Raw genomic sequence first — 16,533 nt, 5'->3', positions numbered from 1 at the left:
GGTCATCCACACACATTGCTTATGGGTGCTATTCCTCATGGTGTTCCTCATGCAGTTCTTTTCCTCACTTTTACCTTGCTGGTCTGTCTGTTTTGGGTTTTGGGGTTATAGTGGTGATTCAGCTGAACTGTGAAATTCACATTGCACATAATTTGAAAATAAAACTCATTAAAATGAAATTTGTTCATTTCTTCTCCAGTTTAATCAGGCATGCTATTGTTTGTCACACCAGAGGCTGTAGTCCATGTCACATGAAGACATGCAGTGGGTGGGAACCATCCATATGAAGCCACTGTTAAATGACGTGTATTTGTTTTGGGTGTTGCAAGGGTTTCAGGCGCGTAAGGCAGTGTGACCTAAGCAGCAGAGAGAGCTGATGTACTAGTGAGCTTAAAAACACTAGTCGACCCCCCCAGACTATCGCTTTTCCACGTGACGGGACGTCAGATAAAGCAGCAGGCTGAAGCCCTGGTCAGTGAGTTAGTGGAGACGAAGGGGCTGCAGACACCCTTTGCAAAGGTAAGGACTACTCAGACTTTGTAAATCCTGTTATATCCTGTAAGTAAGGAAGTCGGTCAATGCTCACTGCTTTCTCTTATTGGCCACGTGCTGAGATACCTCGCCCGAAAGACTTCAACACAACTTCTTTCATTGAAAACTTAACCACGTTACATTTCAGCTGGACTGAATTATTTTGTGTTTCTACTTCTAAATTGAGTCAAGTATAAACGTACAGAGGCTATAGCTTCCCCTTTCTCACATTGTAGTAACTTTTTTTTTTTTTTTTTTAACGCCGTGAGCCTCGTTAATCAGACACTGTCACAAGCTGCCTCTGTGTTGGCGTTAGCCAAAACAGCTATTACATTGATCATTTGAAGGCTATAATGGCTTAAATGCCTGTTCGTTTGGCATTCATAGCTAACGTTATATAACAAAGCAGCTCGACTTCGACAGCTAAAACAAGAGCTTCCAAGTCTTATGAAATTATTGCTCTGTCAGGTCCTGTTCACAAACAAACAAACCTTTCACAGCATCAGAAGACAACACCCCTTTGATTTAGTTACCTAGGGTTAGTCCATGTATTAAAATATTTGCCAGTCAATTTGGGATTGATATGTTGAGACTTTTATTTTGAAATTTGACTACACCTTTAATACAGTTCACAGATAGTATTTATGTAAATCTATAAATTCTGTGTTCTAATATAACTGGTTTTGGTACATAATCATCTTAGTTTTTATATAAATTACCAGATTGTTTCTTTTTTTCATAACGCCGCCTATGTTTTCCATTCTGAACAGGAACATGTCCCCTGCACCAGCAAATGAGTTGGGCTACGAACCCCTGGATGGTGGTTGGGGCTGGATGGTGGTGTTTGGGGCCCATATTTCCATTGGGTTTGCCTACTCCACTCCCAAGGCCCTCTCCATTTTTTTCAAAGAGATCCAAGAGGACTTATGGGCCAGCTACAGTGAAATAGCATGGATTTCTTCCATCATGCTGGCAGCCATGTATGCAGGCGGTGAGTTGATTCAATCAGTATTTGCTACATCAGTTTGCTCAAATGGAAAAGTAATCACTATTATCAGGAGCTTCCTCTGTGACTACATTTGCATTGTCAGGTCACTGACAGATCATTCACTTTATGTTTTTTTGGACAAGGTTAGCCTTACTTTTAATTCATTCGAACTGGCTTTTCCGTGTGGATATCACTTGTTAATATCCTAGTCTAGGATCCTACTTAATGTCAACAAAATAATTTGTTGTTGTAAGAGGGCGTGCTTAGCTTCTTTGTCAGACAAGTCCGCAATGATTTACTGGCCTTAATGCAGTAAAAGTGATCAACATTGAGCTGCAAAGTAAATTTTTAATCTTAGAAACAGCATAGTAGTAGTTTGTAAAGACTTCTTATTCAAGGTACATATTTCTCTCCCCCCCCCCCCCCCCCCCCCCCCCCATCAACAAACCACCGGGTTCATGTAGATACAGCTACTTCAACTAGAAAGTTGCAGCAGAGTAGTTTGGAGTTAAGTTTAATGTGGGGTCACATGTCTTCAGGGCATCAATGCTTCTGTAGCCAACACCTCTAAATCAATACTCTTTACGCAGCTAGAGAATGCTTTTAGGCAGCAAATAATAGCCTGCAGTTGCCTTTTTTTTTTTTTTTTTTTTTTTAAGCTGTCCCTATGGATTGTATTGTGCTCCCTCATGGCTCTGACAAACTGAGCTCACCACTAAGAACTGGCACTTATACCTGGACCCCTGATTAAAACCACCCTATGCAATGATAGTCATGTCTAATAGTAAAGGATGGAATAAGTAATCATATTTATTATAATCCCTTTAACACTGATAGGTGGGAGGGTAAGAGAGTGATCAATGACTGAGCCAACGTAGAATAAAAGAGTAGTAGATGTTCTCATGGAGTACTATAGATTTAAATAACGAGAATACATCATAGCTATACTAAATGACAACTGTGATATCTATGGTGGTTTAAAGATGCTACCAGTGTGTGTGTGTTTTTGTGTGTATTTGTTATCAGATGTTCTCTTGCACACACACCAGCATCCTGTGGATCACTCTTCATGTATGGAAAGAGTGGCAGTGGTGAAGAGGTTAAATATGTGTGTGTTATGTATATACACAAACTTGGTGAAGAGGTTAGAGTTCTGTTAGAGAAGCTGACACTATAGCCAACATTTGAGTAAATCTCAGTTTCACAGCAAATGGAAAAACCTTGCACTGTTGGTCATCTGTCTTCTCTACAAGGACTGTTGTGCTCTAGGCTCATTTGGACCAGATAGAAAATTGATAAATTGACTTCACATGACTGACTACACCCACTGAAGTAACTTTAGGCTACCTAATAAGGGGCTTGTTGTTGGCATGCATTACTTGCCTGACTTTAATTTAAGCTGACTCATTTTAGCAACAGTTTAGCTTTTCCTCTTTAACTTTCAGGTTCACACAGAATATACATTTCACTATTAACTTAACTATTGATAGAGCACAAAACCACCATCTAAGCTCAGGCCTGTAATAGCACTCAACAATCAGACTAGGTAGCAGTTGTTAAATAAATGCTTTTTGCATCATCTGTCAAACACAGATAATAAATTTTGTGCTGTCTTCAGGCAAATGACAAAAAAACACAACCTCCGCCTTCATTTGAATGACACTCGCTGGGCTGGATGGAGGTGCCAAAACCAGGGTTGTCTCAATTGTACTCGGCTCAACAGGTTTTCATTGAAAATAATGGCCCTGGTTTGGTTTTAAGTAAAATAAACCTTAAATCTTTTCTCCAAATAAAATGTAAAATGCTACTTTTTCCTTAGAAGGCAAAATTACACTGATGCTATAATTCGAATTTCTTTTGTTATCCCTTAGCAGAATAAAAGGTTTTGTGATTAAATGTGTGCATATCTGCATGGAATGTTAAAGAATACTCGCACTGTGGTCAAACAGCATACATACATATACAGTACTGTGCAAAAGGTTTAGGCACTAAAAACAAACAGGTACTATTTGCAGCACTTCCCTTTGCCCTTAAACCAGCAGCAGTTCTCTCTGATTTGACCTGTACTCAGTTTCTCGTGGTACTTTGCAGCACCTTGGAGAACCTGCTGCAGTTCTTCTGTAGATTAAAGCTGTCCCAGTATCTTCTGTCTTTTTATTTGATTCCAGACTGACTCCAGATCCGGGCTCTGTGGGGGTCAGACCATCTGCTGTCTGGACATCTGGTTCTTCTTGCCCCTGAAAATAGTTCTTCATGAACTGTAATGATTACTTTATGGGCTTGTCCTGCGCAGTGGGATGCACCATGAATCTGGCATCAGTCAGACACCTGATGGTGTTGTGTGATAAGAATCTAAAACATCTAAACTGCCTAAAACTTTTGCACAGTACTTTACATACATACATAACCACACCACTGCTTTCACAATAGGCAAATTAATCTGAGAGATATGAGACTGATCTCATTCCACATTACACTATAGCTTATTGGCATTATTTTGGAGGCTACATTAGATGAAACACAGTATGCCAAAATAAAAGTCTTGTGGACGCTTTACACAGATTCATCAGTGGTTGCTTTCAAGGGTACAGGATGACAGGGTGTGTGACTTACCCGCACCCAACTCAGCGAGGCCTAACTGGTGAAATATTCCCCTCCACTTGTGCTTAGGCACAGGCCTTTATCATATTGTCCTTGGCAAGGCTTCAACAATGTCACCCAGTGGAGGAGAGAGACAGGGGGAATATATCAGATGAAGGTTCAGCACACTGGGGTCTGGCACCAGGTCCCCATGGGAGAGACATGACAGCCTTTTCAGAAAACCTCTGACTCAAAGAGTCAGAATGATGAAGTTATAATGGAAGTGGAAATGTTGGTAGTGTGGGAAATGCCCTATTGTGACACAGCTACAGCACGAAAGATGATCTATCTTTGACCCCTGCAGGCACCTGGTTAACTGTATAAACAGCAGGGTGGATATTTTTGTTTCTTCTACTGTAGTTACAGTGGTACAGTAGATAAATCAAAATAGATAGCCATAATTAATCATAATCAAATAAGATTTAAAAAAAACATATAAAACTCTTAATTCTCACTCAGATGTGATATTTTTTTCATTTCTTACATGTGCTGTACATTTGTGTAGATACCTATAAGCTTGAATAAATGGTGTTGTGTTGTTAATGACATGCAAATACGGTGATGTCACACAACTGTTTGAAGGTATAGACTACACAGGCCTGAAATACATTAATTAATACATTACACCTACATAAATTAAAGATGATCTGTAGTTCATGGTCAAAGCTGAGTTTTATTATGACCTGAAACATTTTTGTTATAGACAGTACATGTAATGTGTAAGGAGATACTGTAGTTTTCCCCTTGTTTTGGTTCACTCTCACTATTGCCATCCAGTGAATTATTAAAATTAACAAAATTAGTGTCCAGCCAGTGAACATATTTGAGAGTGAGAGCCACATATTTCTCTTAGAAGTTTGTGGAGATCAAAAAAACTAGGGACCTTCCCAAGTGTCATGGTGGGAATTTTTTTAAAATTAAATTCTTTTGTGTTTTCTTGAAAACAGTTTTGGCTACATAGTATTTATGTTCTTTACACTGTTTAATAGCAATTAGTTTGTAGGTCCAGGCAAGTTAAAAACAGTACATGATGTATTTAACAGCAGAGCTGTGTGAAAATGTGCACTACAAAACCTTAATGGGTTGTTGTAACAATCGTAGACGTACAAATATATTGAGTTTTAAAGACTTCAGAATATACTTGTGCTCACACATATTCAGTTTAAGACAACAGACTTTCCACCATTCCATTACTTTTTATTCAGGTCCTGAGGGATTAATCATTAACTGTTGTAAAAATGCTCTTAAAGACAGGTGTTTGGCAACCAAATAATAATCCTCTAATTGTTCACTGGACTGCTTTAAATGATCACCATCAACACAGCTGCACCACGACCTTGTAAAGCAGTGGTAGGTTATGGTTTAAATAACATACCACTGTATGTAAACAAGTATATATATAATTACTCTGCCCTCACCATTTTCTTTATGATTTGACTAAAATTAATATTCAAACAACCGGTCTTTATAGCAAAGAGAATAATGGTGTTTTCATTATGGTGTGCTGCAGAAGGATGGGGGTTCAATGTCACTCTTTCTGGCAAGGTTATGAAGGGAAGAGTGACAGCATATAAAAGGCTGTTTAATTGCTGATTGATCACCAAGTGTAGTATTCTACATTATCAGAGGAAAGTATAATGAGTTTCCAAGTTCCTTTGCAGTGGATGCAAAAGTGTGGAGGTGTTCCATCACCTGCTGTGATATGCTTTTGCCCTTGGTTTAGATCTATAGGTGAAAACTGGTCCTGTTGAACACTAGTAGTAGGTAAGTAACTCGTTAAAACTGTTTCTTATAAAATGTAACTTTGTGATTCTGACTTGATCTCTCTTTCTCATTGTCTTCCTCCACCTTTCCTTACAGGACCTGTGAGCAGTGTGTTGGTCAATCGCTTTGGAAGCCGGCCAATCGTTATAATGGGTGGACTTATGTGTGGAGTGTCTTTGGTAACTGCTTCTTTTGGGAGCTCCATTATTTACCTCTACTTTTGCATTGGCATCATTGGAGGTAGAGTACTTTTCAAAATATTGTCCTTTTTCATATCGTTTTGACGTTACTGGCCAGGTTAATAGAGTTTAGCACTTGTAATCCCACCTTGTGAATCCTTAGTCAGCTGGCCAATAGATTACAGCTCAAAACTAAGATAATGAATTGAAAAACTAATGTCACAATATGGATCCCAGACTTTGTATATCTTGTCTTGTCAGAATCTCTTGAGATGCCTGAACAAATTCCCCAGATTGGGCTGCTGTATTATTTGATGGGGACCCAGGACATATGACCTAGCTCCTGGGGTACAGTTAGAGCAACAATGGGACCACAACCACAACAGTAATTAAGACAGAACTATCCCTGCTTCCAGAGATTATGGTCTTCTGTGGCCCTTTGTACTTCCCGTAGGCTTGCATCATGGTCGTCACATGGGGGCTCCCTGCCACCCTGCGAGGCTCATTACCTTTCCAAGGACTGTTGTGAAGGATTAATAGGCTCAGCGAGTGGCTGGACCATGTGTGGTACCTGGGGGCATGTGTGTGCCCTGTTCTGCTCCCCTGTGACCTGGCACACTGACACATAGACATCAGGCAGTTTTATCAAGCAGACATAGCAGCAGCTCACATAAGAGAATAACCTCTTAATCAAAAAACAATTAATGATATTCAGAAAGTAACTGTCCTTTTAGGTAGGTGTGGACAGTTATGGTCAGCCTTAATGTTATCGTTTAAGGTTGCAGAAAAGGAGTTGTGGATTTGTTTGAAACGCAGGTCACCATATGGATGTTTAAACTCTAAAAAAGTCACATTTTAAATAATGTGGGACAACAAAGGACAGTCAAGTGATAAAATGTTATCTTTTTAGAATTAAACTAAGAAAGTTGTCATAGTAACAGCAGCCATCAAAATGATAAAAAGAATAAAAATCTAAGCTATGCAATGTGCCTGGATGGGGTTATTTTGACAAGCCCTTATACATCGGGCTTCATGTCAGGTGGCAGTACCTCTGGTTTGAATGTGTGTTCTTCACTGGTAGAAAACTGGAAAGGGTTCATGTCCTAGTTATTGTACTAAAGAAAAAAATAACAGTATGTCAGTGATGCCCCAGTTTCTGACAGTTCCCTGGACACTATGATAATGGAAATTAAACTGGACTGTTCATTGTCCTTATTTGCAAAATAAAGTCATCACATAAATTTCATAGCAAATTTCTGAGATATGAGAAAAAGTACCATTCATCCATTATGAATTACCCTATAGAGCATTATGGAGAGGGGCTGGAGCCAATCCCAGCTGATGTTGAGTGAGTGGTGAGGTACACCCTGGATAGATCTATCACAGGGTTGACACATAGAGACAGACAAAACTTACATTCAAACCTATGGGCAATTTAGAGTTACCTGTTAACCTACCTGCATACGTTTGGACTGTGGGAGGAAGCCAGAGTACCTGGAGAAAATTTATGCAGCCACAGGGAGATCATGCAGATTCATGACTCATGCCCCAGGGTCAAATGGGATTTTTAAAAATAGTATTAATTACTGTTATTCAAGTTGAGCGTAATGAAAGAAAACTGTTTAATGGCTTTGTTGTATTTCTGTATAAGGATCCTGTAAAATCAACACATCTCTGTCCTTGTTATGGAAGGAAAACATTGCTGAAATACCCCCCCCTTTTTTTTTTATAGAATAATACACTTTTTGAACACACTTTGACTCTGACTATAGAGCTATTCTAGATGAGAGCAGGTGACTAAATTGACAATGTAAAGAGATAAATTGACAATGGAAAGAGATAATATAACTAACTAACTATCTGTAGCTTTTTGTTTTAAAATGATTTATGGGTAAAAAGGTAAAATAATGAAGGAATTACCCAGGCTGTCTAATTTATTTCTACTTAAATGGTAAAATTATTTTTTGTAATAATTCCAGGATTCTGTAATGAGATTTAGCTGGTAAAAGTAAAATGAAATGGAACCTTAATGAGCACCACGCAGAATCAGTCTTAATTGAATTGAACACGCACCCTTAGGAATTTATGTTCAGGTGGGCTTTTCTGGAATATGACTATATTTTTCTGTCTATACACAGGTTGTGGACTTTCCTTAAACCTGAATGCATCTCTCACCATCATCAGCAAGTATTTCCTGACCAAGCGTCCTTTAGCCAATGGACTGGCCATGGCTGGAAGCCCAGTGTTTTTATTCTTCCTGGCCCCTGTCAACCAATATCTACTGGACAAGTTTGGCTGGAGAGGAAGTCTTTTTATTCTTGGGGGCCTGATGCTTAACTGTTGTGTTGCTGGGGCCCTGATGAGGCCTGTTGCTCTGCCTCATAATCCATCCTCTACTGCACTACAGAAGAAAGTGGATGAACAGCCAAATAAGAGCAACACCAAGCTACAAAGAAGCTGCATGAATAATACTAAGTTCTTAGATTTGTCCTTCTTCAAGGATAGAGGCTTCATCATTTACCTCATAGGGAGCATGATGTTTATCTTCGGTGCCTATGCACCCATTATGTTTTTATCAGCCTATGCTATTAGCCAAGGTGTGGAGGAGTACGCCGCAGCCTATCTGCTCTCTATTACAGGCTTTGTGGACATGTTTATTCGGCCCAGCACTGGCCTTATAGCCAACAGCAAGTGGATCAGACCTAGAATTCAGTACTTTTTCAGCTTTGCTGTAATTTTCAATGGTACAATCCACTTACTCTGCCCACTGTCTAAGAGCTATGCCTTCCTGGTGGTCTATGCAGTATTTTTTGGCATTGGTTTTGGCATGGTTTTTGCCCTGATATTTGAATGTCTGATGGATCTGATGGGGAACCAACGTTTCCCCAGTGCTGTTGGCCTGGTCACCATCATCGAGTGCTTTCCCATGTTACTGGGACCACCTGCTGCAGGTAAATGTGCACACTAAACATAAGCTATCAGTTTACAAACAAACAGAGAAACAGAATCAGTCTGACAAACCAAAAAAACAAGCCCACACAGAAACAATTCAGTGTTTATCTACCCACAGACTGTCATTTTATCAAATCATTGCCTTAAGTTGTAACTGATTTGCTTAGTGAATAATCCACACATGTGGGCAGCATGATGGATGAGTGGTTAGCACTGTTGCCTCACAGGAAGAAGGTCCCTGGTTTGAAACCTGGCAGGGGGCCTTTCTGTGTGGATGTGCTATGTTCTCCCTGTGCTTGTGTGGGCACACCGGTTTCCTCCCACAGTCCGAAAGCATGTGTGTCAGGTTGATTGATGACTCTGAATTGCCCATATCAGGGAATGTGAGTGTGTGGTTATTTGTCTATATGTGACCCTGTGATGGACTAGTGACCTGTCCAGGGTGTACCCCTGCCTTTCACCTCAAGAGAAAGGCAGAGAGTAATATTTTGAACATACAAATACACCTGTTTTGACAATGGACATGCAGTCTTTGCAGAAAAATAACAATAGTTTTGGATTTTTGTAATGAGTGTCCCTATGACCCCTAAACTGAATTACTAAACATTTTTGCATACTGGCCCATAAAAAAAAAAGAGCCCTGTTTCATCTGGTAACTTGTCTCCAGCATCATCTTCTGTCTTGGGTATGACACACAGTTACCTTCATGGTCTAAATTACTGTTTACTCAGACGTATATTGTTTACTATCCTTTACTCCTACCTCTTGAAACAGCCAATGTAAAATATTCTTCTCCTGATTCAGTCACAATTGTAGGCATTGTGAGTCATGACAATAACAGTCCCAGAAAAAGGAGAAAATTGTTTGAGTGACAATTTATTATCAAGAGAACAAAATCATTTTGAATTCAGACCCTGCTGTTGCTACCTGTAACTGTTACCACAGTAGCAGGCAGAAAATAGGCAGCATTATCATGTAACCTCATTAATGGTTACTGCTGAGGTAGCTACTTTGTTGTGAAATAACCTTAAAAAATGTCACTGCACTGGAAGACTGTTCTGTAGCAAATTGCAAAATATTGAAAGTTAAGAGCCACCTAGTCTTTGCACTGATCATCCTATGGTAGAGATTAAACTTTCACATGTCAGAAGTTCACCATCGACACTGAGCAATGACATATGGATTTGTCAGGAAAGATGTTGCACAGTAATTTTGGAAACCTTTACACCCTTACTCATGAATAGAAAAAGGTCAAGTTTAGGGCTGAAATGATTAGTTAATCAATCAGTGGACTCATTTTCAAAAAATAATCAACTGTTTAGATAAGTTAATGAAACAAAAAAGGGAAAATAAGTAATTAGAATAATAAATTCATTCATTAACTTGAAACTAAAACCCCCCAAAAAAGGCCATATTCTGGATGTGTTGTGTCAGCTAGGACTATACGAGTCTTATATAATTAATACTTTTAGTTTCTTAATGGTTGATAGACCATAGATCTGGGTCCTGGGAATCTAATGGAATTTCTTGTTTTTTTTTTTTTAGCATTTTATAGACCAAAGTTAATCATTTAACTAAAACAATAATCAGCAGATTTATCAGTAATGGAAATAATTGTTAGTTGCAGCCTAGTCAAGTTATTTATAATACTCCATTGTTGCAAATTGATCTTGGAAGGTTTACAGCCTCTAATACATATTGCACAGCACTCTCTATCTGTACATAACTTGGGCAATACCAAGAAAAACACTACAATTACTAAATACAATTATGAAAATTAATTAAGGTTGTGAAATTTGTCAACGATTACGTTAGCCACTCTGTCAATAGGCTTCCCTGCCTCTCACCCAATGTCAGCACATGCAGTCTTTTTTGCCCCTAAACATGCACCATAGAAATGGAATGAGTACATAGCACACAGAGAAACTGCTCACCACAATATTGTTACGACAATTGATTGTTACTCTGCCTATGCACCGACCTGTTTGTCAACTTTAAAGTTCACTTTGAGAGGCCTGATTAGTGGCCAAGACAAATACACTGAGGATGTAGTGTAGGTGCACATGACTTAATCAGCTGTGGATATTGTCCTACCGACAAACTTTCCTTAGCCTCCAACTTGAGTTTTAATGAGGTGAAAATTTATAGACCCCCCAGTTTGTCTGGTGCAACCCTGTTCTGGGGCACTCATTTAATAGGGTAAATAAGTGCCTCCCTGCACGTCTAACGTTCTCCTCCAGAGGGCACAATCGTTATGTGTCCCCTATCTAGTCAGCTTGTTACTGTTCCCCCAAACCTCCAGGTCAATCCAATTAGGAGGAAGTGAGGTAAATGGGTGTAATTAGCCTTTTGCTTTGGGTGTTTAATGACGCTCAGTTCAAACTCTCGTCATTAAAGTCCTGTACCTGGGCCATAATTAAGATGTGAATACATTTAAAAAGAGGTGACTATGCCAGATGGGCTTAATTATCACTCAGCCAATCAAGGACTATTTTAATGAGGGTGATGGTCATCCACGTAGACGTGCCAGATGAGTGCTATCAATCAGATACAGTCTGCATTGAGATGGTTGAAACTCATCTAAATGCAAAGTGACCCTTCCTGGTGTGGTACAGTATAGGCATTCATCAAGCATCATCATCCTCACCGTTTTTTTGCAAAAGTAATTGGTGCACTTAAGGAGGTCTACCAATGAGACTTGCTTTGCAATAAAAGTACTTTCCAAACCGTGAGTAATGGCATTCTCAAAACTCAGAATAAGAGATTTCCTGGCTGGATTAAAAAAAAAACAGACACAGTCTATAAAAAAAACATACAACAGTTTGTTGACAAAGTGACAATAAACAAATTATTACAATTACATTACAACCACTGACAGGTAAAGTGAGAAACAATGATCTTGTTACAATGGCCCCTGTCACTGTGTGGGGTATATCAGGCAACAGATGAACATCCAGTCCTTGAAGTTGATGTGGTAGAAGCAGGTAAAACAGGCAAGCATTAAGATCTGAGTAACTTCAGTAAGGGCCAAACTGTGATGGCTGGATGACTGGGTCGGGTCGGTTTGTGTTTCCAGTCTGCAGTGGTTAGTGCTGACTAAAAGTTGTCTAAAGAAATGAAACGGTGAAACAGGGTCATGAGTGTCCACTGATGATGAGGTTGATCTACTGTAGATTAAGCTTTTCATTTTCATTGATCTTTTTCAAAAGTTTCTATTTTGTTTGAGTCTTTGTTTAAATGGTTGAAAATGAGAAATACTGTACATGGTCATAATGTTATGGCACCTCGGTGTGTGTGTGTGTGTGCATATATTCCAGATGAAGAAGAAATAATATATATTTCTTTATTAAATTTGTTTAAAGTTTGGTAATTTAACTATTTCTTTTTAGAGTATCTCAGATATTGAGGAAACGTCCTATTCTTTCAGTGAGACTCAAATGATACCAAGGAGAGATTGTAATTCACTGAGGTGGACAGACAGACCATCATACATGCTTGGACTAAGAGAGACAGTGATGCTCGTCCATCGAGTTGTGTCTTGAGACGAGGGGGAGGGTTGGGCCCAGGTGCAGTTAAAACTCTGAAAACCTGGAAGCTTAAATGTGATCTAAACCACATTTGTCACTTTTCTGCAGACTTGGGCTCGATATTTATGGCTCTGAGAATGGGCCTCTCCTCTGATTCGTTTTGGTAGCTGCCGTCCAAATTGCCTTCCAAGGGAAGCAGGGAGAGCCAGAGAAGGTGTAATGGCTCTCTGTCATTTCCGACATGATGTTCTCACATTGGCCCGGGCTCACTTTGAGTCTCTCTCACACAAACACACATAAGCCAAATATTAAGTTTGGTCTTGCTTTTCACCTTCAAACTTACAAAGTGGTCGAGTGAAGATATTCACTGACATATTGTTTTTTGTACAACGTTTCAATGTTTATGTTCATTTTACATATATCATAGGGCATAATATTGGTCGTACTGACCCTTTCTTTCTTTGAAATATAATTTTTTGCAACCTACTGCTCTTCTCCACACAGGGTTACTGGTGGACATCTTTCATGATTACAAGTACCTTTTCTTCATGTGTGGCTCAGTGATCCTAACTGGCGGGCTGTTCCTATTCATTATGAACATCTACAACTATCATATGCTGGAAAAAGAGAATAGAGTAAAGGACAGAGAGGAGAACCAAAGAAACACTGAGGATCAGGTGAGTGTTTCAGAGGCAGAGATGAAACAGACTCCTGAGGCAGAGGAGGAACAAACTGAGCCTCAGGCTAATGGGAGTAATGGAGTCCTGCTGGATCCATGACCAGAGAAGTCAAAACGCCTGAGTAAACAGTTCCTCCATGTAGTATGAATGCAAGTGTGTTTGTGGATGTTATTGCAGCTTAATTTCAGCCTGCTTGTTTTGTCATTTTATGAAATCATCAATTTGTTCAGTCAGTCATTTCATTGTTTGATTAACTGTAAGTTACATGACAAGAAAACAAGGCTCCAGCTACTTGTATGCTGCCAGCCTTGTGACTGTACTGTGCATGCTAACATGCTCATAAAGACAATTCTAGACATGGTAATGTTTAGCAAGTAGTCTATAATGTTTATCATGGTCACCATTAGTTTACATGCTGTCACAGTAATTAGCACAAAACACAAAGTAAACGGTGACATGTTATATTTCATGGCAGTCCCTCTGATAGATCACTTCTCACATTTCGAGTTGGTAAACTGATGTCTGGACCAAAGTTGTGGGCTGACTGACTGACAGCACAGCTAAAAAGGCTGGCATGGCTTATTTTCTGGTTCCAGGACTTTAAATATACTTAATTACTTTTTGCTTTTGTTATTTATTTAGTTTTTGTTTTATCATTGTTAATGAATTTTGGTTTTGGACTGTTTTTCTAAGAAAACAGGTGAGACTGAGCTCACTGAGCCAACACGTGGAAAATTTTAATCTGCATTTTTCAAGATGTTCCAATAACTGAAGAAATTTATCAATTTATAAAAAAACAAATGTTGGTAGCAGCCCAAACTTAGTTATTCCTCGATCCACTTAAGTTATGGAGTTACTGCCTGCTTCTGTAAAGGTCATATGAAGACGTGACAGTGTGTGCAGATGACACACTACACCAGGATCAGTTACTTACTTCTCCTCTTCAATACTGCTGAACTGTGGGTGTTGGTTTGTACTTGTGATGTGGTGTTAGTGTTGGTTTATTGCTGAAAACCATACAGCCTTAATATGAGAGAGAATGTTGAGAGTAATTTCTCACACAAGACCACAAACCCTTTCTGGATCCTTACTGTCTTGTCTATGTTGATATGAATTATTATTGTTGTAACATGCATAACCTCAGGGACTTTCAAGAGATATTTTGCACTTGCAGTGTTTACAAAACTGGTTAGTAGGTTTCACTAATTAAATAATGAATCTGCCCGTAAAGGCATTTACAGGTGGAAAAAGAACTTTTAACTAGACATTTTGTTTCTTTAGATACAATATTAATTCCTGTAAAGTAATTTCCAAAATGAACATACAGCAACAAAATCTGTTACTCAAGCGTGATTTTGACTTCAAATAATACTGTCATTTTAATTTTTGTCAGTATTTATATAATTTGAACTTTTATTGTGCAACACATATAATTTATGATGTGTGTTCCACATCAGTAATGTTATACTTTCAAGTTGATGTTTAGCAGTGGCATTTGTTACTTGGGTGAGGATGTTTGATTGATATTGTACTGTATTTGCACATGTGAGTGACTGTGTGTGAAATATGAGTGAGAGAGTGTCTGTATTACAAATAATCCACAATGTACAGTCGCTGTTACAAGATTTATATTTAAGATGAGAGCAGCTTTTTGAATTCTGTACCCAGAAGAATTTCATGAAGACTTTAGTTTACTAGTTTGATTATTAGAGCTGTATTCCATCTTCTATGTGGTATTGAATTGGTATCATTTATACTGTTAACACTAAATTACTAACCTTAATAAAACTGTATGTAGTACATTGTGTATGTGTTTAATATATACTATGTCATTGGTAGTACAGCTGTGCAGTGGGTAGCACTGTCACCTGACAAGAAGTTTGCATGTCATCACTGTGTCTGTGTGGGTTTTCTCTGAGCACTATGTTTCCTCCCATAGTCCAAGCACATGCAGGTTAGATTATTTAGTGACTCTAAATTATCCACAGGTGTGAATAAGAATGTGTCGCCTTTTACCTAGTGTTATCTGTGATTGTCTCCAGCACCTCTGTGACCCTCTTCAGCAGTGGTCTCTAACTCCACTTTCCTGCTTCTTTTCTAACTATCCCTGCCCTTGCAGCTTCTAAGTAGCTGAAGACATTTGATCCAGGTAATCAGCAGTGGGTAGGGCAGGGATAGTTGGAAAACAAGCAGGCCAGTGGCCCTCGAGGACTGGAGTCCCCTGCTCTACAGGATAAGTGGTATGGATGTAATTTTTGTCATATTATTTTTGTCATTTTGCTTTGCACCCACACAGCCATGCCTGTTTATTATAGGTGATTATTTTATTTTTGCCAATTAGGACAATATTTTGTAGTATGCAGGAAGTATGACAGCATCTCTTTGCATTCCACTTTCAAGCAACTGAGGTAAAACAACACGAGAAAAAAAAATGACATCAAAATCAAAATCCAGCACAATTTCTCAGTGTTGGTGGCTGTGTCCAATATTTCACAACAATTAGAAGACTTGGGAACAAGTTTGGAAATGTCAGCAACTTAAGGGCGTGAGCACCTAATGAAGCAAGGCTTAGACGTTCCAGGCTAGTGCTCTGAGCTTCATGTGGTCTCATACACATCAGCAAATCGGTGGGCCAATAAATTAGAAATGCACGTGCAAAACACACACACATTTTGCCATCTCCTCTCCCTTTGCTGAGTATTATACAGTGTCTCTGGACATGACAAGGTGGAAAGTTACCCCAGAGAGGAGGCAACAGCCACTGTAGCCAGGAATCTGTTTATCATTATTATGTTTCTTCTGACCTCCTGTTCCCCTCTGGTCTGCTGACCCACCTCTACCGCCCACCTTCCCCGGTGTGTGTTCCTGAACCCCATGACTGTTGTCCTTCATGCTTAATTGTAAAAAAAGACTTCCTGGTCTCCAGAGTATCTTGAAGGTGGTCTAGTAACTAAGCAATGGTGTTTGAAAAATACTGTGCTGCAAACAAATCATACATTAATTACATACCCTGAGGTACTTTGACATTTCGTCTGTTGTGTGGTATTTCCATTATTACTGTAATGTTATATTGTCATGCTGTGAATAAACACACGCGTTTTTATTCTCCTGACTTTTGGGTTTCAGACACGTCTATCAGGTGAGTGCTCAGTGTAATGTGGTGTCAGAACTTCATTTAATTGAATCAAACTTTGGTGTCATTCATTTATCAAAGGTTGTCCATAAACAGGAATAGAAGTTTTGTTTTTTTCTTACTCATCTCTTACTGAAGA

The 16,533-nt window shown here is 39.1% G+C and overlaps 1 protein-coding gene across 1 annotated transcript; it reads left to right on the top strand.

Moving 5' to 3' along the window:
• Positions 1-355: 355 nt before the first annotated feature.
• LOC113130809 (monocarboxylate transporter 2-like) lies at positions 356-15,050 on the top strand. The gene is made up of 5 exons (XM_026307678.1): positions 356-519; positions 1,302-1,522; positions 6,020-6,163; positions 8,241-9,053; positions 13,086-15,050. Exons 2-5 carry the CDS (start codon positions 1,306-1,308, stop codon positions 13,358-13,360), a joined length of 1,449 nt encoding a protein of 482 aa, XP_026163463.1. The 5' UTR covers positions 356-519; positions 1,302-1,305; the 3' UTR covers positions 13,361-15,050.
• Positions 15,051-16,533: the final 1,483 nt, after the last annotated feature.

This window comes from Mastacembelus armatus, chromosome 5, assembly GCF_900324485.2.
Source record: "Mastacembelus armatus chromosome 5, fMasArm1.2, whole genome shotgun sequence".
Lineage (NCBI taxonomy): Eukaryota > Metazoa > Chordata > Actinopteri > Synbranchiformes > Mastacembelidae > Mastacembelus > Mastacembelus armatus.
The sequence above is the reverse complement of the archived record's forward strand: the minus strand, read 5'-3'. Positions and strand labels throughout refer to the sequence as shown.

Bases quoted from the DNA above. Each gene is read 5' to 3' on its own strand.
- LOC113130809 (XM_026307678.1), top strand. From the start codon at position 1,306: ATGTCCCCTGCACCAGCAAATGAGTTGGGCTACGAACCCCTGGATGGT. The intron at 1,523-6,019 runs GTGAGTTGATTC...CTTTCCTTACAG, and splicing joins GGCAGCCATGTATGCAGGCG to GACCTGTGAGCAGTGTGTTG. The intron at 6,164-8,240 runs GTAGAGTACTTT...GTCTATACACAG, and splicing joins TTGCATTGGCATCATTGGAG to GTTGTGGACTTTCCTTAAAC.